Source organism: Aulostomus chinensis, chromosome 12, assembly GCF_037954235.1.
Source record: "Aulostomus chinensis isolate RoL2024-O1b breed Wild chromosome 12, RoL_Achi_v1.0, whole genome shotgun sequence".
NCBI lineage: Eukaryota > Metazoa > Chordata > Actinopteri > Syngnathiformes > Aulostomidae > Aulostomus > Aulostomus chinensis.
The window spans coordinates 2,612,671-2,638,458 of record NC_141331.1 but is presented as its reverse complement, the minus strand read 5'-3'; the positions used below and the strand labels follow the sequence as shown (position 1 = coordinate 2,638,458).

The following is a 25,788-nucleotide window of genomic DNA, read 5'->3' as shown; positions in this document are numbered from 1 at the left end:
CCCTGGACATGCAACATGCAGACTCCACACAGAAAGACCCCGTGCTCCAGCCGGGGCTCCACCCACAACCTCCTTGCTGGGGGGCCACGGCGAGGACCACTGCTCCACCGGGCCGCCCTCGTAAAAGAGTAAATGTGCAAAATGGGAGGTTGAGCTCCGATGTTGAGAGTCTTGACCTCGAGACTGGAGTGTCTCTGGACGGGAGCAACATGGCCGACACCAGCTGGTGCTGTCATTCATTAATTCCTCAACAGTGCCGCTCGCCGTCACTGCCTGGTTCTCGTCTGCTCGGCCCTGTAGCGCCTGACGCTGCCTGGACCGCCATCTTCTGACAGAAATACGCATCGCCTTGTTTATTCACGTCATGAAAGGAAAACGCGACTACAGGTGAGTCTGAAGGTCGTGCGTGACAGATCTGGTCGCGCTGCTAATTGGCTAATACTTGGAGGTGCGTCGAGCTGACGGAGTGAAAGTTGTGCGTTTAATATAATCGAACAATTGAGAATAGATTCAATGTGAATTTGCATCACACAGGCGAGCGTAGCTGGTTGAGCAGACAGGTGGAACACACCGTGAGCTGACGCCGCCTGATACTAACAAATGTTGAACAGTGGAGTTGGAGTGCCCTCTAGTGGAGCCCCCTGGTGGAACATTTGTGTAAAGACCTGTGATACAAATCTACAAGCGGCTGACTGAGACTTTAATCCAGGGCAGACGTCTCTTCATCTTGGGGAGTTTTTTTAGTTGATACTTGCTTCTACAGCAATTTGTTGTAATTCAGTTCAGTGCTCTTTTGGTTTGAGACGCTCACCGAAAGCAGAAAATTCTCTGTTCTTGTCTTTTAAGTGCCCGTTTTTTAAATTTTCTTTTTTACGAGGCCTCTCTCAGCCGCGACGTCAATTTACGACCGAGGCATCGCACCATCCAAGCGTCTGAGTCCTGAGTCCACGCCCTACAACCCTCCACTCTGCTTGGATACAGAGTTGTTGTTGTTTGTCAGCACTTTTCTTGACAGCACCATCTTCTCCAAAGTTGTGTCACAAAGAAAAATTTAGGTGTGGTGTGTGTGTGTGTGTGTGTGTGTGCGAGAGAGAGAGAGAGAGAACTATATTCGTGTGTTGCCGGGGTTGCTAATGAAGTGTTGACATGAGGAGTGATTAGCACGCTGGAATGGCATTGACAGATGTGTTACTAAGTTGATAAAGATGTCTATGAATAAACGAACCCATTTACACACACACACACACACACGGTGCTGGTCCAAACGGGCATCAACATGACTCAACACCAGGATGCTGATTCTGGATGAGAGAACTGGACCTCGCCTACTCAAGTGTAACGTAGTCTTTGTCCTCCGCAGGCTGAGCTGCAGCGTCTCTGCCGTCTTCGTTCTTTGAGCGTTCCTGTCGTCCATCAGAAAGCCAACGCCGTCTCGTCAATGTGAGTAATGATGACATGGAATGTTAAAATCATCAGATTCCAAAATCTGCTATCGATTGTAGACAGTAGTTGGATGAGTGCGTGAAATCGGGGAGGATGTTCTGCTCCCGCCGCCACAAGGGACCACGTGGAGAACCAGCCCTCTAAACTGATGGTGACCTCCAGTGACCCTGGAGAGATTTCTACTAAATTTCAAGACCACGTTGGATAAATATTACGTTCCTCGTTAGTCGTGTGTGGATGTAAGTCTGGACGGACCTGGAGCTGCTTGATTGTCGTGCCAGAAACACACTGGATGCGTTGCGGCGTTTCAAAACGCCACACGGTGCAGTTTACTCTGGTCCCCCGGCAGACCAAACTGAACCATGTCGGTGCCTGCAGGCTGCATCGCCGCGCCATGAGGGAGGGAAAATAGATGTAGAAATGTGTTGCGCAGTGGCAGGCGTGTCTCTGGGTTAATATGCTAAAACTCACTCAGGCGCCGCACAATGTTGTGGTGTCACCCCTGAATCGTGGCGTCCTCTGGGCTGTTTCCCCTTCTCTCTCTCTCTCTCTCTCTCTCTCTCTCTCTCTCTTTTTTTGTAAAACGGATCCAAACAAGTGTCTTTTGTTTTGGGTTTGATAGATAAGACACAATGTACTGAAGAGGCTGGTTCAGCAGTGGGAGTAAGAGAGGGGGTGTGTATCTGACGCATGACTGCGTGTGTGTGTGTGTGTGTGTGTGTGTGTGTGTTTGTGTGTGTGTGTAAAAGAACATGCTCCCAGAGATCCGCTCTACTTCCAGGCCCTTTTGTTAAAATTCACCAACCTCCCTCGATATGTTGACGGTGTGTCTGTGTCCAAAAGACGCTGCTAAATGACACAAAAAGAATTGTTCCAATTCATTCCTAATTTGTTCAAATGAAAAGTTTCTTCAGAGCTCAGAGGGACACGGCAGGAGAGACGTTTCCTTTCCAAAAGGAGAAAAACCCCGGTGTCGACTGGCAGGTTTATAGGAAAATGTGGGAAGGAGGACAGATGCGTTTACCCCGGCAGATCGAATCAAACGTGAGAGAATGTATTGAATAAAATACTGTTGTGTGATTTAAAACTGTCTTTCTTTTGTGTGATTTAAAACTTTCTTTCTTTTGTGTGATTTAAAACTGTCCTCTTGATGGAAACTGTCGTTTCTTCATCTTCCTCTTTACCAAAGTCAGAGCTGTAATTTCCTTACTGCATGTTCTGCCATGGGTAACAGGAGCTGAGCGACGCTCATCGAGGCAACACTGATCACATCATTCAACATATCTTCTAGGCTTTTCAAGGCTCTTCCAGGCTTTTCAAGGATCCTCCAGACTCTTCCAGCATCCATCCATCCATCCATCCAACGCATATAGCCAGACAACCAGTGGCTCTCCCAGGCACGCCTACGGTCAACCTAGAGTCTGGATACACAGGTTCATTCAGGCTGTAAACAATTCTAGAGGAAACGCAACTTCACGTGGCAGTGAAACCAAGAGTGAGCAGGTGCGACTGCTCCCACCAGCAAGTCGGCCCGATGGCTCAGGTGGAGCGGAGGCTGGCGTGTTTAGCTTTGCTTTCTCTTGAGAACAACATCCTGATCAGCGGCGTTTCAGACCTTTTCTTTGCAACATGTCTGGGCTATAGAATCACAGCAACTCCTCCGGTGGGATCTGAACGCTCAGGCACAGAAAATCCCAGTTTAAATAAATAAAATTAAAAAGAAAAAAAAAAAAAGCGTTCTCCTTTAAACCTGAAAAGTTGAAAATGTCAAATTATTGGTTTGAATTGCTCTAATCTGACATGGTCTGTCTTTATAACCTGTTTTCCCTGCCTTCCTCTTTATAGAACGTGTTATTTTTGACCAAGCCCAAATACGGGACCACAGATTGCGCCTGCAGTGTCTGGCAGCCAGAACAGCAGCAATGTAAATACCCCTTTTATGGTTTGTGGGATGTCAAATCTTAATCTCAAAGTTAGTTTACTTAACGTGCCATTATGGTTCTCACAGTCACATCCGATCCACGCTGAAGAACCCTTCATTTGGGATTCCGGGAATAAGTCCATCTTTGATGAAAGGGCTTGAATGAAAACTAGCAGACACTTGTCTGCCATCTTCCAGCAACAGCATCAGAGGATTTAGGAGTTAGTCATGTGATTTACTCCCAGCCGCCGTACATTCTTTCTTGTTTCCTTTCATCTCCATCCTGGTGATGAAAAGAGCCACCATTAGCTCTGGAGGAGAGCGCATTAGACAAGTGCACAAGCAGTGATTTGCTAACAGTGTAAACATCTGCATGCCATTTGTAATCTTCAAACGCCTCGTCATCGTCACGAAGAGTCACGTTTAATGAGATGAGCTGAAGGCGAGTGAGAGCTTTTAGATCCCTGCAGCTCTCCGTTTAATCACATGACTGCAAATGCGGAGGGGGAAAAAAAAAATGCAAAGAATGCAAGAATCCAATGTCCCGAAAGGTGCAGGAATGTTCAGCGGCACCTTGACCGGCTTCAGAGTTGCGTGAGCCGATGTCAGAGGGAGCTGTCAAACATCGTTGGCCTAATTATGTAATAAAAGGGGCATAAATGCTTTGAAGTCCTAAGTGCAGTTGTCAGTTTCTTTGAAGGCAAATAGTAATTGTCATGTTCACGGCCTCACAAATCAAATCTTCTGCACATGTTTCCTCCTCCCCCAGAGTCTGCACCCTCCCCACCACACGCATGCACACACGAACACACCGCAACAACCTTTACTGCTGCCTTGACCCCCCCTCCCCCCTCAGTCACCCACATCTGGAGTTGGTCGGAGTCCTGATGTCCCCAGGGAAAGATTCTGGTGGTCCCCCAACAACGTCGGCCGGCAGGTGACCCTCTGCGGAGGCGCGTGCACGGGTCCACCTGCAGCTGAACCTCCTCGCCAGGGGATTCTATTGCTGTGCTTGTCAACGAAGACTGAGAATCATTTGATTCTTTGGTATCAACCCATGTGATCTTAGCACTCTGCTTGAGGGGAAAGTTCACACAAAAATGAAAATGCAGTCATGAACCACTCACCCTCATGCTGATGGAAGGTCTGGTGAAGTTCATTTTTAGTCCACAAATAAACGCTGGAGTTTCACAGGTCACAAAATGTCACGTAAAATTAAAAAAGCCTCCAACTGCTGGTCCAAGAGATCCAAGTGTCCCGAAGCCCCGATGGGCAGTCGTTTTAAAAGCAGAACTGGCGCCACTTTAGCCCCACTGATGCCGTGCAAAGGTGTTCACACTTTTACCATGTCTTTTTTAAACATTTGGACATTGGTCGTCATCACTTCACGATGCTGCGCTTTTGTTGGACCAGTCTAAACTTCGATATGGAGGATCGTCATCAGCTTTTACAGAAATTTGGTCCACACTGGTTGGGTAGAACGGCTTGTGACTGGTTCCACAAGTATTCATCAGAGCAGCATCAGTGTGTGAAGTCACAAAACCTGCTGTCAGTTCTCCCTGGCAACAGAGGTGTGCCACAAGGTTCAGTTTGGAGTCCACTCATCTTCACTGTCTTCATAAACAATATTGTGTCCTACTTGGATTGTCGGGGCTGTCTTTCCACAGATGACACGATCATAGACTGCACTGGTGGACTCACCATTTAAGAACCTGCAGGTTTCTTTTAATGGCCTCCAAATGTTCTGGTTCTCAGCGCAAAAAACCCTAAATTTATTGTCCTCTCAAAGAAAATTGTGTATTTCTGTTTCAATCTGCTTTGCCTTTGTTAGCTGAATGTCCGTCATTATGTGCGTGTCAAACTAAAGTACCAGCAGCTCTCACTTCCTGGGACTTCTCGTCCAGGAACTAAACGGTTCCTGCAGGCCTTTGTTAGCCTAAAGCCCCATGAAGATTATGTGCGTCAGGCCGGTGCGTCTGTTGTATGCTTGCTTCTGCAAATCCATCTCAAAGTAGTTGAACGCAAAAACTGTGTGCTCCTAGGCGACGTTCCTGAAACTGGACTTTTCTTTGAGAAGATAAGTTACAACAGGAGCTACATTCAAACCCTGGTTCCTGCAATCGAAATGCAGGAGTTCCTTAGAAGGTTCCTTGTTTCTGGGGAGGTTCCTGCAGTCCAAGTGCACCTACTGAAAATGAGCACCTCCCTTAATTGTTAACCCAAATTTTAAATAAAGGTTTGATGGACTGAATGAAAATCGATCGTCTGAAAGAGCTGCTTTGTGACAAACGCCTGTATTTCTGTCTCTTCTCCTCTTACTTAGGGTTGGTTTTCCGTAACATGATGACCCCCCCCCCCCCACACACACACACACACACACACACCCCCGAGTTCAAACTCATGTTAAATGACTTCCTTGTTCCTGTGCAATCTTTTTTGACTATGGTGTTGAAAACCAGGTGACTTGCCCTCGGGCTTGGCTTTATACAGTCACATCCTGCATGCGGCATGAGATCCTGTGGGCCCGAGCGTCTCAGACTCATGTCTAAGAGGTTTATCAGCTCGGGAGATTAGTCAGTGCTTACTATCAAGATGATTCCACTTCAAACTGCATGTTTCGAGTCAACTTAGCTGCTCCTAGAAATGAAAGACCTCGAGAGAATGCGTAAATGAATACATAACTTTATTTAAATAAATGCTTTGTCATAACAAAAAAGACAAAGGTTAAAAGAGTACATAAATTACAAGTTGAATAAATATTACACAGTGATATTCACTTTAATAATTTGAGATTTTTTGTCTTTTATTCTTATTTGTCTTAATGTAGTTCCAAATACTGACCATTTTAATTCCCCCTCTCCTCCTGCCACTGATGGGTCTATTTCACAAGCCAGTGAACACCAAATTATGAACCAATCGTGTCATCGCATTACTTCCAGAAAGTGTTATGTATTCAGAAAAAGCTTACTGACTGTACTACTGAAGTATGTGAATATGAGTTAAAACCAAGAAGGAGATGGGAATCCTGAGGCGCTCACTACCAACAATCAGGTGGGTTGTCTCGAAAGCCCCTTTCTGACCAAAGGTTCAAGGCCTCCTGGGACTAAAAAGGGTTCCTTCAGCACCTTGTTGTCTCTGTTTGTTTGGGATGTGAGGCCAAACAGCCTGCTGGTGGATGAAGAACTAAATCTTCTCTTTGTAATCTCTGAACCTTGTCATCAGTTCATCCAGTTCTCGATACTCTGCTCCGTGATGTCTCCTTAGCACAGCGACAATAAACCACTAGCAGACTTTCCTAAGCGTGGCCGTTCAATTCAAATGCATCAATTATTACTTGTATACCCATAATTCCGACAACTTCAGAGTGTACTTCCTCCTGGAGTTTGGGGGTAAAATAATGTCTCTGGAACAAAAATCTAGACCCTAGTTCCTGTGGTCCTAAGACAAGTATCTCTAAAAGTTGCTAGTTCCTTGGGGAAGTCTTCTGTGGTCAAAAAGGGGCTTTAAAAAGGAGCGACTCTAAAATGTCCAAAAATACAAATGAATACCTTGAAAGAAAAGGTATCCAAAACGTTTCACTTTCATTGCTTCGCGGATGTTCAGACTCCTGGTTGCGGCGTTTCCTTCCCCAGATTCCCATGACTCCCGATGACTGTCTCACTAACTGTATCTACTGTTATGCAATGGGTGACCCCGTATCGGGGAAGTGGCTAGGCCCTGATTATGACCACTGCACAAGGCGCTCGCTCGTCCTCTGTCGTCTCTTCGCATTCACCCCCTCACTCTGTGCAATAGGCCATGGGTTCATCTCTAGCTGTGTGTTATTGTCAATCTGTTTTCCCCCGAAAGACTGGCGGAGGTCCCAGGCATGGGCTGCAGAGCCCCTGTCGACAAACATTACCTCGAAGCACCACCTTTAAAAGGTGAGCACATGATAACACAACATTTAGCTTTTGTTGCCCCCCCCCCTTTTTTTTCACTGACTTCATGATACCACATCTTAGGATGTCGTTGTTTATCAATATCAATAGTGAGTAATTGAAATAAGTGCAAGCTGCTTTTTTTTTTCTTTTTTCTTTTTAAAACTCGGAAGTGGTAGTGGGGATTTGGTGTCAGGTGTGGAGCAAAGGAGCCTTGATAATATATTCACAACTGGAGGCCATTTAGGATTGTTGAAGCAAAGTCGTTTTTCCCCCCTCCAAACATCCTCTGGACTCCCCTCTGGCAATCATATACATTGGCATTCACAAGAAAAAGCAAGAATCTTAGCTTATTAGTTGTCGAAGAAAGAGATGAGGGACTGTAGCCGTTCCTCTCAACTCAGTCTTAGGTTTTGCTGACACCGTTTACAGGACCTTCCACACTCATCATTAGAAACCTTTTTGTTGTCGTATCGAGAGGGGCGGTCTGACGACGGCCCTGTGTGATATCCATGTCCCTGTTCCATGTATTAGCATGTAGAAAGGCACTGTGACTTGCACAGGGAGAGCAAACAAGTCTACTTAAATGACCCTGGTAGAACCTTTTGTTTTCATCGTGCTCCCCTTGGTTGTGAGAAGGTACAGTAGGTGACCGCATGCAGGTGTGTCAGACAATGAGCTCCTTTGGGCGTTTTCACACTTGACTTCTTTAGTCTGACCACAATGGAACTCTGGTGCGTTTTCCCACTCGGTGCGGTTCGTTTGAGCAGGTGTGACACCTACCAGATTTCTCACTGTCAAAGTTCATGATTCGTTCTTAGCCCCCGTGATCATGAGCCAGGAACAAGACATTCGCAGCTGTGTTTCCGGTGACAGAAGTGAGACGCTGCCATTTTCAGTCATTTTTTATTTGGATTGTAACCCAAACCCTAACAACCTGATCTAAACCTCACCGGACTTTAACCACAGCGTTGTCAACGTGACGTTAGTGTATTGCATTTCGACTGAGATGACTGTACCAGTGCAACGCCGACGGCTGACCAAAGTTTCTGATGACTTAAATTCATCTGGACGTCAGAGCAGCCGACCAGGCTGCGATGGTCCTCTGTCCATGGCAAAAGACGCCAAAAGAAGCAGAAATTCAGGCTGATTTCAAATGTGAGTCGAGCGGCTCAAAAACCAGGCCTGAAACAGACTTGAATGGTCGAGTGACCGCCAACTTTATGGTGTTGGCGAGTGAGGTATCCACTGGCTACAGTTACGCAGGTGCAGTGGTTGTAGGGTTACGCACAATGAGATACAGGATTGATTCACAAGAATACGTCGCCAGCGTAACCTGAGCTGCTCTACGTACGCACTGAAGGCCACTGGACTTGACCCCAGGCTGCCATGGGAGAATGCGTCAGTCCCCAGTGCGTCTCTTGAGGTGTCACGGAGTGAGGTTCACTCACTGCACAGCACCATCCATTGGCCGCCGTTTCACCAGCACTCAGGTGTTGACCACGTGAACAAACGAACTCTGGCACGGTTCGTTTCTTGCACATGAATGCGATCTAAACTCAATCTAATTTTTGGATGCAGCTGAAGCGAAAACTCTATAAAACAGGTGACGCTTATGTCGTAGAAAAGAAGTACATGTAAAAATAGTAGTAGAAATAAGCACCAGTCCAGAAGAGAGGACCTTCCTCCTGTATTGACCGTCTTGTTCCTGCCCCACTCACACCCCACCATTTTCACATGCTTCTGCGTTTTGGTTGGCTAGGATTATTTTTTGGGTGCGAACAAACAGAACCAAGGGCAAAACGCTCCAAACTCGCCACTGATTTGGACACAGATGTGAAAACGCCATCCGACTGTCCTACAAGGATCTATTCAAATTCTTTCCAGGCCAACCCCCCACCCCCCACCCCCAGCACAATTGAATCGTCCGACGTTGTTTCTACTGGAAAAACAAGATTCAATGACTATATTTAAACATAATACACCATGGTTACACTGAAGTAGCAGTACTGAGGGGAAACCACTTGATAAAGGAACATGGCTCAAAAGTGGGCGGTCTGTACTTCACTGAAGGCAAATAAAAACAGCACAAACAAAACCATACAAAACTACACTTCACACAACTGAATCAAGAGAAGCAACCGGCCTGACTTGGCAAGTTGACCCGAGAGATCGAAGTCAAAAGTGAATCGCTGTTGTCTTTTATTTCACCAGTAGAGTCAGTGCTCTCTCAGCTCCGTGTCGCCCTGCATGGCAGTGTCTGTTCAAATAGGCACAGTTGGCATATCAGGCTAGCTACATTGTCAAAGAGCCACTTTACGTCCAATTCATCTGTAACTTTCTTGTTTCTTGCTCCCAAAACACACTTGACATTACAGAGAAGGTCCGCCTCAAACACTAGCGATTCTTAACCGTGACAAAAATCAAACAAAAGAGAAAGAAAAAAAAGGACATTCTTTTTTTTGTAATAGGCTCACTCCGTTATACACCAACACAGGCTGATACATACCACGCATTCACACTGTAAACATACACGCATTCAAGCACACCTTTATTTCGTGAAGTTACACATATCTAAGCAGGTTCCCCTATTTATAAGTGCTCTGACAGAACCACACACCCAGATAGAGTCAGCACATCCCTAGCGCTCTTTTTTTTTCTTTTAAATCTTTCGGAAAGCAAAAAACAGACACACACAAACAAAAGTTACTCTGCCAATCATCAGTTCCACAGTGGCATCTGATTCAACAGCCTGAATCTGTTCTCAATCAATGTGCCTTTTTTTTCTGTTGTTTTCTTCACAATTGCTTTGTGTTAATTTAACATCATACAAAGTGTTGTACTGAAACCCCCAGTAATAAAAAATATATCCATTGTGTGCATATATTTTCTGGGATCTGCAGCCAGGGGACCCGGCTCATACGGGGTCCCACGAGCGGTAGTCGAGGGAGCTAGCCAATCTTCCGGGACCCCCTCCCCCCCATATCATTCGTAGATGAGTGCTTGGTCAACGACAGAAAAGAAAAGAAAAAAATACAGGTGTCTCTTTTTTAGCCTGTTCTTTCATTTGGATTTTATCATCCTTTTTTTTTTCAATTTGAAAAAACCATAAGTGAGAGCGGAGCATACAGGTGTGATTTGGAGAGGAAGTGTGGGCCCTGGGTCACGTGGTAGTTAGGGTCGGGGAGTGGGGGTTGATGGTAGTCCTCCCTTTGTGTCTTTACTCATTGTTGTTGCTGCTCTCCAGGTCTTTACACTGAATGTCTCCTCCGCTGTAATCCGTCCCGGGGAGTTGAACGCCGTACTTGTCCACACACCAGCAGATGCCTCGTTTGCGGCCACGAGATGGTTTGCACTGTGGTCAAGGAGACAGGACACACGGTCAGCACATCCTCAGAAAACGCGCGGCACTAGAAGCTCGTTGAGCGGTGGAACGTTAGCTAACCTGTCAGTCGCACGTACAAGCAGCTTGATTAAACCGTTTAACTGGTCTTCTGTCATTGTACCAGTGTACAAGAACGCAGACACATTGATTAACCTCCAGAAGAAAGTTGTTCCCCGGAATGCTAGCGCGAGGCATGTCCCCGTACAGCTGGCCGCTATCAGACCTTCTCCTCGTTCAACTTTTTTCATCACATACGGTAGTAAAACAAGTCGACTAGTGGCAGACATATTCAAAGACTAGTAAACAGAAACAGGCAACTCCTTCAGCTGAGGCTGTTCTCTTTTGGGGTGAAAACACCATTGTAAATGCTATGGAACACATGCGGAACAGCAGGCCCCTTACGGGCCGAGTGAAGCACGCACCTGCCGTAACATCGACTGCAGGTGTGTGCTTCTGACTTTGAGTTATTCAACTTTGTGCACTTTCAGTTGAACAAACACGTTGGCCTGTTGTAGTCCAGTTTTAGTCGGACCAACGTTGTTAATGAACTTCTTCTGACGTCTTGTCAGCGTTGTGACTGCTGCAAAATGTGGAAGAGGTTCGCATGAGTCTTTGGAGGGCAGATGGCTGGTTTCAAATCATCGTCTCGTTAAAATGTCCCAAAAAGTGAAACACGTTGAAATAATTTGGTAGGGTTATTTGATACTGTGCCAGAGCACGATGACCCCCCCCCCCGCTGGACAGTCTTCACATTCATAGGATAAGAACACTTGCACATGTACACGGCCGAGCAGAGAGGATGGTGGTTTTTAACTAGGTGGTCTTCAGTCTGCCAATACACCACAGAAGAAGAAGGCGCAGCCACTTCCGTCATCACCATGATGTTTGGGTGAGGGTTATGTTGGGTGCCAGAGTAGAAACGAACTCCAGGAACAGACCAGTGGATGGTGGAGCCCACCTCATTATTGCGATCAGAGGTGAGAGGTAGGCGCACGGATACCGGGGTACCAGAGGAGACAGGAAACTCTCAGGAAGCATCAGCTGCGACTCTACCAGCTCTACTATCTGAGACCACACTTTGGTTCATACTCATCAAATGAACTAGACTTGGGGGTCAAGTGTTCTCTGGTTCTGGTCTGGGTGCTGAATGTGAGTCGGCCCTAAAAATTGATTGCTGCCAGTAGCCTGGAACCACCTCAAGATCCAAATCTACTTTGAACTCACTCCTGGTCGTATCGCCTCTATTTACACGTGGCAGGTGGACGGTCACATGCACTCAGAAAGTGTAGCACCAGTTGCCTAATTCTGAGTGAATTACATCGTCATCAACATGTCAAAATTGTGACTCCTTGGTGACATCATCCAGGACCCCGGCCACAGATCCATTATCACTGGTGACCTTCAGCACCAGCGAGCCCCCCTCTGCTCTGGGAACAGGTGATCCACCTCAGACCTCCATCCACCACTGAACCCTGTCTGGCCTGATTTGTGCCTGAAACAGCACTGACGCTGGTTTTGTCAGGAGTAAGTTTGCAGGTACTTCTCTCAAATCTTGAAAATTTCCCCATCGAAGCTGAAGGCGGTCGTTTCTGTCCTCTCTGGTTTGCCTGCTGAGAGCCATCAATGCTTCCGTTGTGTTTGCAGGTTTCGTGCTTCATCTGGGAGACTTTTGCAAACTTTTGATGCACAACAGAAGCTTACTGAGTGAAGCGCAGTGCTGACACGCCGTTTTAATGCTCGTTAATATTTGGAACAGCAAATGTATGGAATTTTACAGTTGTGTAACCACTTCATCTTTCGTGAGTGGGTTGAGGAAAAAAGCCAGACCTCGGAAATAAACGGGGTGCAGACTCAGTGAACGGACCTGCTTGCGTTTGAAGAATCCTTTTCTGTCGCAGTTGGGGAGGTACAAAGACAGAGCCATGACACGGGAGGTGTCCTTCATCCCCTGAATGATCCCGTCCAGTTTCCTCCTGCAGGGACCCTGTTGAGAAAACACACGGGAGCCACAAAATGAAGCCTGACAACTGCTCAACTCTGAGCTGAATCTAATCCCTCTACTTTTAGAATCTGCACTCACAAATTCAGGTTCGTGTTTGTCGATGGGCAGGGGGGAGTAGTCCATCGGTGAGCCGATGGAGCGCTGCTTGCCCAGCTTCCTCTTTAGCTCCTTGCGCATCGCATGGACTTTTTTACTGTTCACAATGTCTGTGGCAAGGAGTGGAACTTTAGCTGGCTGGAGCTCCTCTGTAATCTCTGTGGTCAGGGTGTCCTCGTGTTCCCGAGACTCGCGATCTACAACGAACAGAACTGGGTCAGACAGAACCAGGAACAGCGGGACATTAGAGAACCGACAGCGTTTCTTTACAGATGAGGAGTTCAGATGTTTGGTCAAGATGTGATTGACATTTCAGGCGTTCACACGAAATGTCCCAAGTGTCAGGTCCAAGTGCTTCCTTTGAAACAGGAAGTCTCTTAGTTTGAACTCATTCACAATAAAAGTGCTCTTTTAAAATGCTTTTGTAACAAGAAAGTGCAGCAGGTCAGAACATGTTGGCCTGTGTGCTGACATATAAACTCGTCTGATCTCTATTTCACACGCAAATGTTAAAATGCTGCATGTCACTGAAGGTAATAAACACACGTTACAGTTGTAAAACTCTAAACTGGGCCATTTTACATAATGAATACTTTTATCACACTTTGTAGAAGCACACTGAGTGAACACTGAAGGATATCTGCAGATCAGATGTACCAGTACTGTGTTGTCAAGGGTAAAAGAGGATTTCCATTGAAATATTCAATTAGATTTATCTCACATGTTCAATGATATTTTGTATTGATTGATGGCTCTGTCCATTGTCAGTTCCTCCTCCACAACTACAATACCAGGTGCTTTTCTTGGGGCTTGCAGCACCAAATGTTCCCTCCTGTTTGTTTACATAGGAGCCGAGTGGACAGCTGACCCAAGTCCTGCAGCGAGTCCAGGAGTTCAGACTCATCTCCTCTCACCCTGCTGTCTCGGCAACCCCCCAAAACTCCAGAGTCCTCAGCACGCGCTCACAGACCAGTTCCAGCTGATCCACCAGATAGCTGGAACTCTGCTACTCTCCGATACGTCTGCTAGAATCTGAAAGCCACATGACGCTTCCACAGCTACATCCCATGTTGCATGAACGCTTATTTTATATTTTAGGAGTGGCGTGTCCCTTATTAAAGTGATTGAAATGTCAGAGGAAGGGGAATCCTGATGGCTCAGACATCATTTCAGCGCCCACAGCAACCTCCAAGATCTGAAAGTACCTCTTGACAGGACATTCACAAGTTGAGGTCCTTTATCCGCAACCACGCCCCTCCCCTCCACCCTCCTATCTTTAGGGCTCAGCCTCTTAAGCCAGGACCCCCAACCAGAGGTGCTTTGAGGCCACAGAAAGAAGCCCTCTGCTCCCCCCCTTGGCTTAGCTGTACCATAAGCAGAGCGAGGACTTTGCCAGGTCCCAACTGGCGGCAGCGATGGTGCCAGTGGATGACCCTGGTTATATTTATCTGACAAGGAAACCCGCTGAGGTGCACGAGGCAAGAGGCACTGAGCCGGAGGAGAGTGTTGGCCGCCTTCGACGGCATTTGAGATCAACTTCTGTACCTGTAAAAGACCCTGGGAGAGCCGAGACGCACCAAGTCACCGGTGTGGCTGACGAGCCACCGCAGAGAAGCACTGGCACTTCACATGAACACAAGCCACCAGAAACTGATGTTCAAAGAGCCTGCAACAGCTTAAGAGTCTGGAGTCTCTGGTGGAGGGTGGGGGGGTGGGGGGGGGTGATTACCAGAATTGGGTCTTTGGCTTCTGCGCTGCTTTGAAATTAATCTCACAACTCATGACTTGGCAGGCCTTGGTTGGCGTTTCGATATGTCCTTGTGTCTCCCGCTCAGACTACGAGGCTATTACTTGCTATAAATAAATACTTCAAACAGGCATTCCTACGTGCACCACACATGTGACTACTGTGGAAAAACCTGCTGATGTGCTTGATTAAAATGATTTCAGAAGGAAGCTCAACCGTGGCTCGGTAGACGAGCTGGAACACAGGCTTGAAAGGGGTTTTACATTTAGACAGTTGTTCTTGAGTGTAAATAAAGGTATGCGCTGCATCAATCGCGCTCTCCTCATGTGGCGTGTAGCTTTCATAAACTCAACAGTCTCCAAATTCATCTTTTCTGAAGTGGTGCAGCCACAGAATACCAGTTTTTCCATGTTGAAGGTACCCAGCTTGTAAAGAAGGTTTAGAGGGTCTGTGTTTAACTCCTGAAACCCAGCCAAGGAGCTGGACGGAGGCCAACCGGCCACGTCATGTGCTTCGCTTCCATTCAGCCCAAAGCTGCAGCGTCTCTCTCTCTCTCTCTCTCTCTCTCTCTCTGCTTCAGCTACAGATTTCATTAGCCAGAGGAGGTGCACCTGATACGTCCCCCTTTAAAAATTAACATCAGCGCACCATCGCACGTCATGAATATCACACGTTTCTTGCAGTCCAAACATAAAAGATAAGCAATTAGGTGAGTTTGTAAAATCCCATTTACGATTCTCCCACTTTTCACAGGAATCCAGCACATTTGTAACGTCCGGCCTTTGATAAAGCCTGTCTCAGCACAACATCTGAAATTACATCTTTACAAGAGAGGAGTGAATAGAGGTGCTGTTTAATCTCAACAGGGGGTAGGACAAGATAATTATAGGGATAAATGAGCCCGAGGGCCCGTGTCATATAAAGCGTGACGTTAGTAAACCATCCTTCAGCCCTCGGCTGCCCTGCTACTTAATATTTGAAGGCTGGGCCATGCCCTGATAACCCTGCAGCGTCCTGAGCGGGAGGGACGGACCACAGTGGAGTTTTGCAAGTCATGGCGTGTGTGTGTGTGTGTGTGTGTGTGTGTGTGGGTGGGTGTCTAGTACAATATGAGCAACAGATGACCAACGCAAAATGGGTCAGAGTCGTTTTTAAGGCACTTTCACAACCAGAACCACCGGAATGGTTCAATTGAAAGCTTGTGTACGCAGTGCTAGTTCTCTGGTGCTGTGCTGTACCAGGGAGCCTTGGTTCTGTTCCAGAGGGAAAACTAGTTTGGTTTGATTGCTGTCGGAACCCAATCCACACCAACCGACGACGGTTGTTTAGCTGCAAACAAGTCAACAGGTCACGTGATGACGGATTCCTTTGCTGTGTTTGCTGGGCAGAGCTGATATTTTCTGGTGCACAGACTTCAGCTCTGCTCCTTCATCCAAACTCCACTCAAGCTATTATATTCTTTCATTTGTTCCTCTTCAATTCCTGCAATTTGGATTCGGACGAGTCAAACGGACCCTAGGTGTGACGCCTCGTGTCTGAATATGGACGTTTAGCTTTGCTAATTTTACCTGATAGCCTTGGCGTACCACTGCATAGCCTGAGGTGAGACGTTCAATCAGTCCGTTTTTCATCACCTGTACATGTGGAATGAATATATATCTTGTGCTTTTGCTGGTGCAAGGTCAACGTTCAGAGGGAAATGAGAGAAAATAAGCAGCAGGAGGAGCTTTGCTGATCCGTCAGAGATGATTTACACGTCTCACTGACTCGTCGGTGTGCAGAACTGAGGCGTTAAGTTGCAGCAGGCCTACTGCTGCTTGGAGGCGGAAGAAGTTCATCATCTGAATTTGTGTCACTGGCATCAAATACAAGTATTATGTGCGAGTGGTTTTGATCCTGACAGAGAACAAGTCACACCCTCTGCACATGACATGGCAGCGGTGCACAAAGCCCGGTTACATGAGAAGTCTGTGAGACCAGTGAGCGAGCACCAATATATGTCCCTAAGTGTGAAGGAGCCATCCTGGTATCCTGTTGTTCGGTTGGAATTTCTGCCGCTCGGCCCCATGCAAGGTCTCAGTCCGTGTCTCAATATGCAGGAAATAACTCCTCGCATGGTATTGTGCGCACAGAAAATGTTTACTGCAATCAAAAAGTTTCCTGCTTTTCTGAATGCACGGTATAAATAGCAACCAGAACAATTCAAGGATTATAAATCACAAAACAGGACTGACTGTATGAGAGGAAGCCAGACATTTTCTAAGAGGGAAAGGCGACGATGGGGTAAACCGTCTGACCTGTTTGCAGCCACGTCACCAGACTAACCTGCTGTTCTCCTCTGCATTTCTGTCTCATCCCACATCAACGAGCCACAGCGACGCACACAACCTCGTCTTGAGTCACGATGCCATTGCCGGGCGTGACAGTGCAACTTGATGTCATTGGATGAAATAAATCGCACGCCGTGTGTAATGTCTGAGTTTTTCACGTGTTTTTAGTCTCCACTGATCATTCGCGCTAGAAGCACAGTTGTCCAATGAACCTCGAGTATAAACTGTTTATTTTCATCTCTTCTGTCCACCGTAGCCGACATCACCACATTGCCGCGCCGTTCTGCTGTGAGTCCCGTCTGAAAGCTAAGCAGAATGACGTCTAGGAGTCCAGTGAACTCATCAAACTGATGTGGAAACTGATGGACTGTGTGCAGTCGTAGAGACGGTGTGTATATCAGCAGCCTTCGACTCAGACTTTTACTAAGACAGATTAAATTGAAATAAACCAACCAAAATTATGCCAAAGTAGCAACATCATGATGTAGATTTGTACAAATCAAGAACTGATGCTTTGTCACATCCAGCAATTGTAGAAATGCTTGTTTTCTGAATGGAGTTTGAATGAAATCAGCTGACCCAAGAATGACTTTTTAGTGCTGTATTTGTTTTATGTGCCCTGAAAAAAATCCCATAGTTCCAGCCTTTCTCTGTTGATTTCACAGGTGATTAAGTAAGGGGCGTGGCTTCTCCAGCTCTGCCCAAATATGGTTACAGCTGGTTTAGGAGAGCCAAGATGGCGACAGCAAAAACACTGAATTCAAGATTCAACCGGTATGGCCACACCTCCTCTGACCACGTCTGCGGTATCCAAGGAAACGACTCATGTTTAAAGCACTGATTTAAGAGAGCAACTCAAGATGGCTTGCCATTTTAAAAACTGCAGTTTACAAGTTAAACCTCAAACATCATCCATCCCTGGTGTAGCTCCTTCTTAGGCTAACGTTAGCTTAGCACTGCTAACGTAGCATCCAGGCTTCCAGCATCATCAGAGGGTTCATTAGTGAAGATGATCTTGATGAACTAAACCTGGAAGATCATCAACTGTTGTTCACCAGAGCTGATTTACTGGTTCAATCACCAAAATCACATGGAGCGATCCTATTGGCTGCTGGGGGAGGAACCAGGAGATGACCACTTCCTGTTGGACTGCAAACTCACCTCATCCCTGACATGACCACTTCCTGTTGGACTACAAACTCACCTCATCCCTGACATGACCACTTCCTGTTGGACTGCAAACTCACCTCATCCCTGACATGACCACTTCCTGTTGGACTACAAACTCACCTCATCCCTGACATGACCACTTCCTGTTGGACTACAAACTCACCTCATCCCTGACATGACCACTTCCTGTTGGACTACAAACACACCTCATCCCTGACATGACCACTTCCTGTTGGACTACAAACACACCTCATCCCTGACATGACCACTTACTGTTGGACTACAAACACACCTCATCCCTGACATGACCACTTCCTGTTGGACTACAAACACTCCTCTTCCCTGACATGACCACTTCCTGTTGGACTACAAACACACCTCATCCCTGACATGACCACTTCCTGTTGGACTACAAACACACCTCATCCCTGACATGACCACTTCCTGTTGGACTACAAACACTCCTCATCCCTGACATGACCACTTCCTGTTGGACTACAAACACTCCTCATCCCTGACATGACCACTTCCTGTTGGACTACAAACACTCCTCATCCCTGACATGACCACTTCCTGTTGGACTACAAACACACCGCATCCCTGACATGACCACTTCCTGTTGGACTACAAACACTCCTCATCCCTGACATGACCACTTCCTGTTGGACTACAAACACACCTCATCCCTGACATGACCACTTCCTGTTGGACTACAAACACACCTCATCCCTGACATGACCACTTCCTGTTGGACTACAAACACGCCTCATCCCTGACATGACCACTTCCTGTTGGACTACAAACACTCCTCATCCCTGACATGACCACTTCCTGCTGGACTACAAACATGCCTCATCCCTTCAGGACTCCATTCGACCAAACCAAACCAATTCTCTTGTTTGCTGGCATGTAAGACGACGCCCCTCCTGCATCATGTATGTCAGCAGAGGCACAAACGTGTGAAATAAGTAAAACCTTGTGACAGCACACACACGTCTTCAGAAACCGGCCTGTTATCCGTATGCCGTTACCGGGCTGGACGGCGTTCTGACTCCCCAGGCGCAGAAGCAGCTATTCTGGTGCGACTCGATTGCTTCTGGTTGTATCGTATAAATTTGATCACCTAACGGTATAAAAAGAAAGAGCCCGGCGGTTCGAAGAAGGAGCTTTAAAATCAATTTGTGCCTATTTCTTTTGCAGCTGTTTCCACCAGCACTTTGGGTGTGTAGCAGTGGTATTGTAAGCTGCACAAATACCGCTGGGAGAAATCAGGAAAGCGTGCCAAAGCAGTTAGACGCTTGCCAACGACAGCTCTGGTGCTGCAGCGCGTCGCTATGATCACACTCTCACTCAAATATGCCATTTGCAGGCAAAACCAGTTGCACATCAATCGTATCCATGTCACGGCGGAGAAAGCCCACTGCTTGGCGTGGCATTTTTGCATGACTTGAGTGCTTTTTTTTTTTCTCTCTTCGTCTTTCTCCCCCCAAGTCCTCGTGCGATATCTTGACAAAATGACCTTTCAAATAATTCCCGAGCACCTGCAACAGATCAGTTGCAGCGTGCTAAGCTTTCACTGCACTGTCTCAGATGTTCAAGGTGAGACGGATGGAAAGCCACATACAGTCTTTCCTTTCGCCCATCGTGAAGCTGTCGGACAGCTGGCTCCACACGTGACCGGGGGCTATATCAAACATGGCATGTCTGCGCGAGCATGCAACGTCTACAGCAGACACGGCGGCTGGTTCTCATTAGTCCGAGTGTACCGACGGAGAGAAATTGGCTTTTTACCACTTGATTTAGTTTCTCAGCTGCGCAGCTGTGTCACTGACATTGTGGACATGGAAAAGTCAGATGGTAACTCTCAGAGTTGAATCGCTCTCTAGATGCATGTGATGAGAAGCGCTTGGAAATGAGACGTGGCCGCAGATACGTGAGGTTCTCCTGCTAAGGTCAAGAGAGTCTGATTGTAAATATTTATGACAAAGACGTGACATGTTGAAAACCACTAACTACTCAGAACGTCACTCTGTCTGGCAACAAGTTAGAGCCATACTTCCATCACGTCTACTTAGTTGATCAAGTACTCTTAAGTAGAAGTTTTTCCCCTCCTGCATCACTTCTTTGTGACTCCAGACAGCAGAAAGATCCAGCAACGGGTGTCTAGCTCGACGCTAACGGAGACTGACGGCTAACAAAAGCTAAACTGTCCAAAGACAGCAGTTTACAAACTCTCACGCTCATCGACCTGAATAATCCAGCTCTTCTTTACCAGGCCGTGTGCTCAATCATCCACAAACACTTCAAACTAACAGAAGTCAGTTTAGCACCAGCTGGTCACATCCCACACAAGCAGAGGTGTTCTTGGCCGTTTATTTTGAGTTTTTATTTGGATTCCTGATTATTTGTATGCATAAATGTGTATGTATGTGTATATGCATTTATAAACACACATTTGTGTGTGTGTGGCCGGCTCCTCTGTGAGCTCCCGACACCTTGCAGTCCTTTAAGGTGAAACAGGTTTTCGGGTGAAGTGTTGCCTCAGAGGTGCATCAGCATGCAAGCCAAAGTCTAAAGCTGCAGGTCTCCTGTTGCTATGCTAATAAGAAGCCCAGCATTTCTGCTCATGTGTGAGTCAAGTATTCTGGATTTGGAACCACCCCCTAATCATCCTTTGTTTCTTGGCAGAGAGCAATCTGTTAGAACATAAGGTCCTTTCAGAAGCTTGAAGGATGAGGGGCCTGCTGCCATGAAGTCATATCTGTTGGCAAGTTTTCTAGGCTTGGAATGACTCCTAGGGGGCTAACAAAGTCTGAGTGCCCCCAAAGCATGTACCACCTCCTGTGACTTACAATCCAGCCACTCCTGGGATCACAGCGCAAGAGCCAAGACAGGAATTCATGCACTGCTGGGACTTGAACCCAGACACACAGAGACTGCAAGGATTCTTAATAAAGGGAGGGAGAGAGGAAACATATTCTTCTCCTCTGCCATTGTATGGCTTGATATTTAGCAGCTCTCCTGCCCCCCCACCCCCACCAGCCCCCCCCTTCCCCATGTTTGCCGTGCTCAGCTGGTACAGCGTACACACAGCTGCAACCCCACACCGCAGGAAGCTGGAGGCTCACCTCGCCGGTTCCCATGTGTGGAGCCGTTTAACAGAAGGCCCTTCAGAGGGTCGGGAGAGCCAGAGGCGCTCTGCTGAATCACAGCGCCGCAACCCAGTGCCCGTGCGATGAATGAGCTGCCAGAAGAGATGCTTTGATTACCTCAGCGGGCTAACAAAGAAGTCATGTTCCCTCGGAGAGTGTGAGTGGGTGTGTGCACGTCCGGCTGTCTTTGTGAGAACAAATGTTAGCCTGGAACCATCGCAGAGGGGCCACTTGACCGGTTCTTGCACTTCACATGACAGTTGGAGGGTTTAGGTCAGATTTAGGCTGAAGTCTGGATGAGGGGCCACTTCAGGAACTAGAATGAAGACTCCACACCAGCTCAGTAAGTTGGAGGCAGTTTTTGATAGTGAGGACAGAGGAAGAAAACGCGTGCCGCCATGTTGACTTGCTCGAGGCTGATCTCACGTTCTGGTGACGTTTTCAGCTTTTAAAGTTTGAAATAGTTCCCAGAGAATTCTTCCTACCGGTAGAATAAAAGTCTGATGAAGCAACAAATGATCTACAAGGCTCCTCAGGATGTGAGACATTGAACCTGAGACATTCTCCATGGTTGTGGGAAGGTTCCCCGCTAGCTAGGAAGCTACGGCGGCGCTGCACTCTCAGCCATTTATCAGCTCCAAAATGATTTGTTCTGTTTCGGACGCCACTGTCTGAAGAACAGGAAGAAGCACGGCGGTTTAAAGACGCTCCGCCGCCAACTAGTGTTTCGGAGGTGTGACTGCAAAGCGAGGGCAGACGTTTGAACGCTCACGTGGCGTTTAAATCAGACTTCAGATGCATGGACTTCCTGGATGGTGACACCTGAGCTCAGGTGGCCCAAAAGCTCTGTCCGGTCCAGTACCAGAACTCTCGGCTGGTCACATTCCTTATAATCAACATTTTCAGTTTTTGTCGTGTCTGCCAGGTTTGTACCTGTGACTTTGGTTTGCGTCACGACGCGTTTCCTCTTTCAAGTTTACTAACTATTCATTTTTATTAACTATTAATTGAAAGAAAAAAGACAAACGTAGTAATTTTGAATGACAGAGAGAGAGAAGTGACGTTGGAGTCAAGGCTGTCGTCCAAAGAGCAGAACAGTGTTGTGAGTCTGAGTCTGAGCTCCAGAATCAGACTCATTCCTGACTCAAGGTGGGAAGAAAAAAAAACGTTCAAGGTCCCTGAAAGCTGCAGCTGCTGCGATCGATACTGGAATCTATCGATTTATTCGTGTGTTCTGATTGATGCGTTTACATCAGCCGCCTATCAGGTATCCACGCTCCCTCACACCATCTTCCTCACAGTTCCCTCCCGTGTGAACTCATCGCCGAAGCACCTGCCACTCACCGTCGGCTGATACCCGCATTCAGGGGCCGGAAAAGCAGGATCCAGGTCTCAGATTCTGGGAAAGTGGTGAAAAACCAGGACCCCCCCCCCCAACTCAGGATGCTCTGGATCAGTTACTGCGTTTGACTGCGGTACTACTGCGATGAAGGTACATGTACATGAGCCGCTTATAGATTATTCCACCCTCCTCTAGTCCTGGCACGCTACCTCCGAGTTTCCTCGTTGGAAATTTGGCCTGAATCGATTCATCAGTGCCGACCGATCGGCGCTCAGTCGGGAGAAAGCTGCTGGTACCAGAGCTGGAGCGCCCAAGAACTACGGAACACTCCAGACTCCTTTGATTGAGTATTTACAAGTAACAACACAACACCTACACAACAAATGAGCCCCCTCCCCTCCACCGATCATGTAGCATTTGCAAGGTTTGAGCCTTACTGTAATGTACTAGTAACTTAGAGTATTTGTAAAGTATTAACATGAGTACAAACGTGTACATCACATATTCCATCTGATCACGACTACGACTTTTTTTCTTTTTTAAATTTACTTCCATCCTGATGAAGCCGCCTCCCACTTTGAAAACCCTGCACCTAAACTGCCTGAGGTGTCAACACACACACACACACACACACACACACACACACACACAGCAGCCCCGCCCTACGTGCACCAGACAGCTCTGATAACTGTATCATCTGGGTGATGCTCAGCAAAACACTCACGCGCGCACACACACACACACACACACACACACACACACACACACACACACACACACGAGGTTTCGCTGGTTATTTTTAGAGCAATAACATCCAGGAGGAGAGGTGCCGGCGGCGCGCGCCCTTCCCCTTAATGAGTCCGTCCGCGGCCGGAACGATCCCGGCGGCGGCGGTGGTCTAATTTACAGCCCCGGGGAAACGAGGAGGGAACGCGGCCAAAACCTTTGTGGTTACCACCTACTTAACTAAGTTGCTGACAAGCTGCTGAACCTCTGGAGTGACGGCGGAACCCCTCTGACACTCAGAAATGGCTGAAATCATCTGGAACGCGTCTCAGCCTCTCTCTCTCTCCCTCCTGCCTGTCTGTCTCCCTCCTGCCTGTCTGTCTCTCTCACAGATTTAGTGGTAATCCGACTCTAAACACCACCCCGGGGGCAGCCTGCTTCTAGTGGCACTATGACAAACGTCGAGTTGCAGCACCCTAAACCCCGCCAGACATCCCGCTTCCACTTCACCAGTAATGATTTTTTTTATTTTCAAAAATGTACATTTAAAAATAAAAAATACAACCAAAGAGGGGAAAAGTGACAGGCAAGGTGAGGATGGAAAGTGCGGGTTTAACAGGCACGTGAGTTTCCACATTCTCCCACTCAGAGAGACTTCAGCCCCGCAGCTCTCAGCCCCGCAGCTCTCAGCCCCGCAGCTCTCGGCCCCGCAGCTCTCAGGCTCAACCCAGCGGACGCGCGCCATGTGGAGCTCCGACAGCGGGATGCTGAGCCCGCGACCCCGGAGGGGGAACATTTCTATCCTCGCAGAAACTCCCGAGGAGCAGGAGGGCGACTAAAGCTCCCGGACCGGTTTTAATCAAGGCAGCAGCGGACACGAGTTAATCAGACGGCACCTCGGCGGCCGCCATCTGTCAAACAAACGGTCTGTCAGAGAGCAGCGCGCGGAGGAGCAGCAGAGGAGGGCCATCTGGGGGATAATGGATCAAAAAAAGGGGTGTGTGTGTGTGTGTGTGTGTTTGTGTGTGTGGAAATAATCAATAACTGAGGCTAATTTAATTAATTAAGGAGCAGCAGCAGCAGCGCATAGTTTGACACACCAGCCGGCGTGCGTCTTACCTGGAGGCGGGTGAGCGGGTTTGTATCCTTTCTCGTTGGTGCACACCCCCCTGCCGTGGAGGAGCGCGTGCAGGGGCTTCTCCTCCCCGCTCCTCGGGAGGCAGCGGAGCCCCTGGGTGCAGGTCCCCGTGTAGACCCCGCACGGTTGCCCCTCCGACAGGGCGCAGGTGAGGCAGCAGCCGCAGCCGGGCTCCTTCACTAGCTGGCAGCCGCCCGGGATCGGGGGGCACATGGACATGGCTTTGTCGTCACAGGGCTCGCAGGGCACGTAGGAGCCCAGACACCCGGACAGCCCCAAGATAAACGTCACCAAGAGGCAAAAACTCAGCAACATGGTCGGTGTTGTCTCCCGCTATATCGCATAAAAAAACCTGAAACGAAGGCGAGGAAGGAGGGAAGGAGGGGGGTTGCAGCAAAAAAGTGGAGGAGAGCCTCTAATAAAACCTCTATCAGATAATCCGATTTTTAAAGCCTAAAGCCAAGAGTCTTTATCCAGAGTGGTGCTACTGCTACTCAAACAGCAGGAACCAACAACAACAACAAAAAAAGAAAGAAAAAGGAAAGAACAGCGCACATGAACAGGTTTCTGCACCTGTGGGGGGAGGAGGAGGAGGAGGAGGAAGGAGGAAAGGAGGAAAGGAGGAAAGGGGGGAGATTTAAAAAAAAAAGTTGAGTAATTTTTTTTCTTAAAAAAATGTGTTATTTTTCCCGAGTTGTACGGTCCTCCGCGGGAGCACAGCAGCAGCAGCAGCGAGAGCGCGACTCCTCTCTCCCTCCGGCGGGGACTACTTTCTCCAGCAGAGGTTCCTGAGCAGACTGATCAGCTCGGGAGCTGCCTTGCCTTTTAAAAACAGCCAAACCCCTGACTATGAATACGCTAAACAGCAGGGGAAGGGAGGCGCACTTGTTCCACGGCCTGGCGGGCGACCAACTTTTTTTTTTTTTTTCCAGCAGCAGCAGCGGCGGCGGGATCGCTCCCTCGCCCCGCTGATGTAGGAGGCTACAGGAGAATTAACCCCCATCAAAACATTTCACTTAAAAAAAAAAACTCCCAATGGGCCCCCCTCCCCTCCCTCCTCTTCTTCTTCTCCTTCACATTACGCACAGAATTACGCACGCCACCACCACGCGTAATCTTCAGCACAAAATGTCGCCGCGCTCCTAAAACACAAAACAAAAACTGTTTATCCTGCAGTCTGACAACCCTGACGCTGTTACATCGGGGGAGAGGAGCTACGCACCCCACCGGCCCACCGAGTCACCGCGGGAGGCTCGCTGTCACCGGGCGCTCCGGTCCGCGCTAAACTACCCAACTCAGCCCTGCAGCGCGGAGTCCCGGTTCTCCTCGTGTGAATCTGCAGTCTTTTTTGTTTTGTTTGTTCTTTTCTGTTTAGACAGCAGGATCCGGTCACCTTAAATCCTGCACCTGTTGCTT

At 47.9% G+C, this 25,788-nt stretch overlaps 1 protein-coding gene across 1 annotated transcript; it reads right to left on the bottom strand.

Annotated features, from left to right (window-relative positions):
- Positions 1–6,046: 6,046 nt before the first annotated feature.
- igfbp5b (insulin-like growth factor binding protein 5b) lies at positions 6,047–25,180 on the bottom strand. Its single transcript, XM_086219643.1, has 4 exons — positions 24,354–25,180; positions 12,750–12,964; positions 12,534–12,653; positions 6,047–10,639 (listed from the first exon to the last, which is right to left on the bottom strand). The coding sequence occupies exons 1-4, from the start codon at positions 24,685–24,687 to the stop codon at positions 10,505–10,507; spliced, it is 804 nt and encodes a 267-aa protein (XP_086075769.1). The 5' UTR covers positions 24,688–25,180; the 3' UTR covers positions 6,047–10,504.
- Between the last annotated feature and the right edge of the window lie 608 nt (positions 25,181–25,788).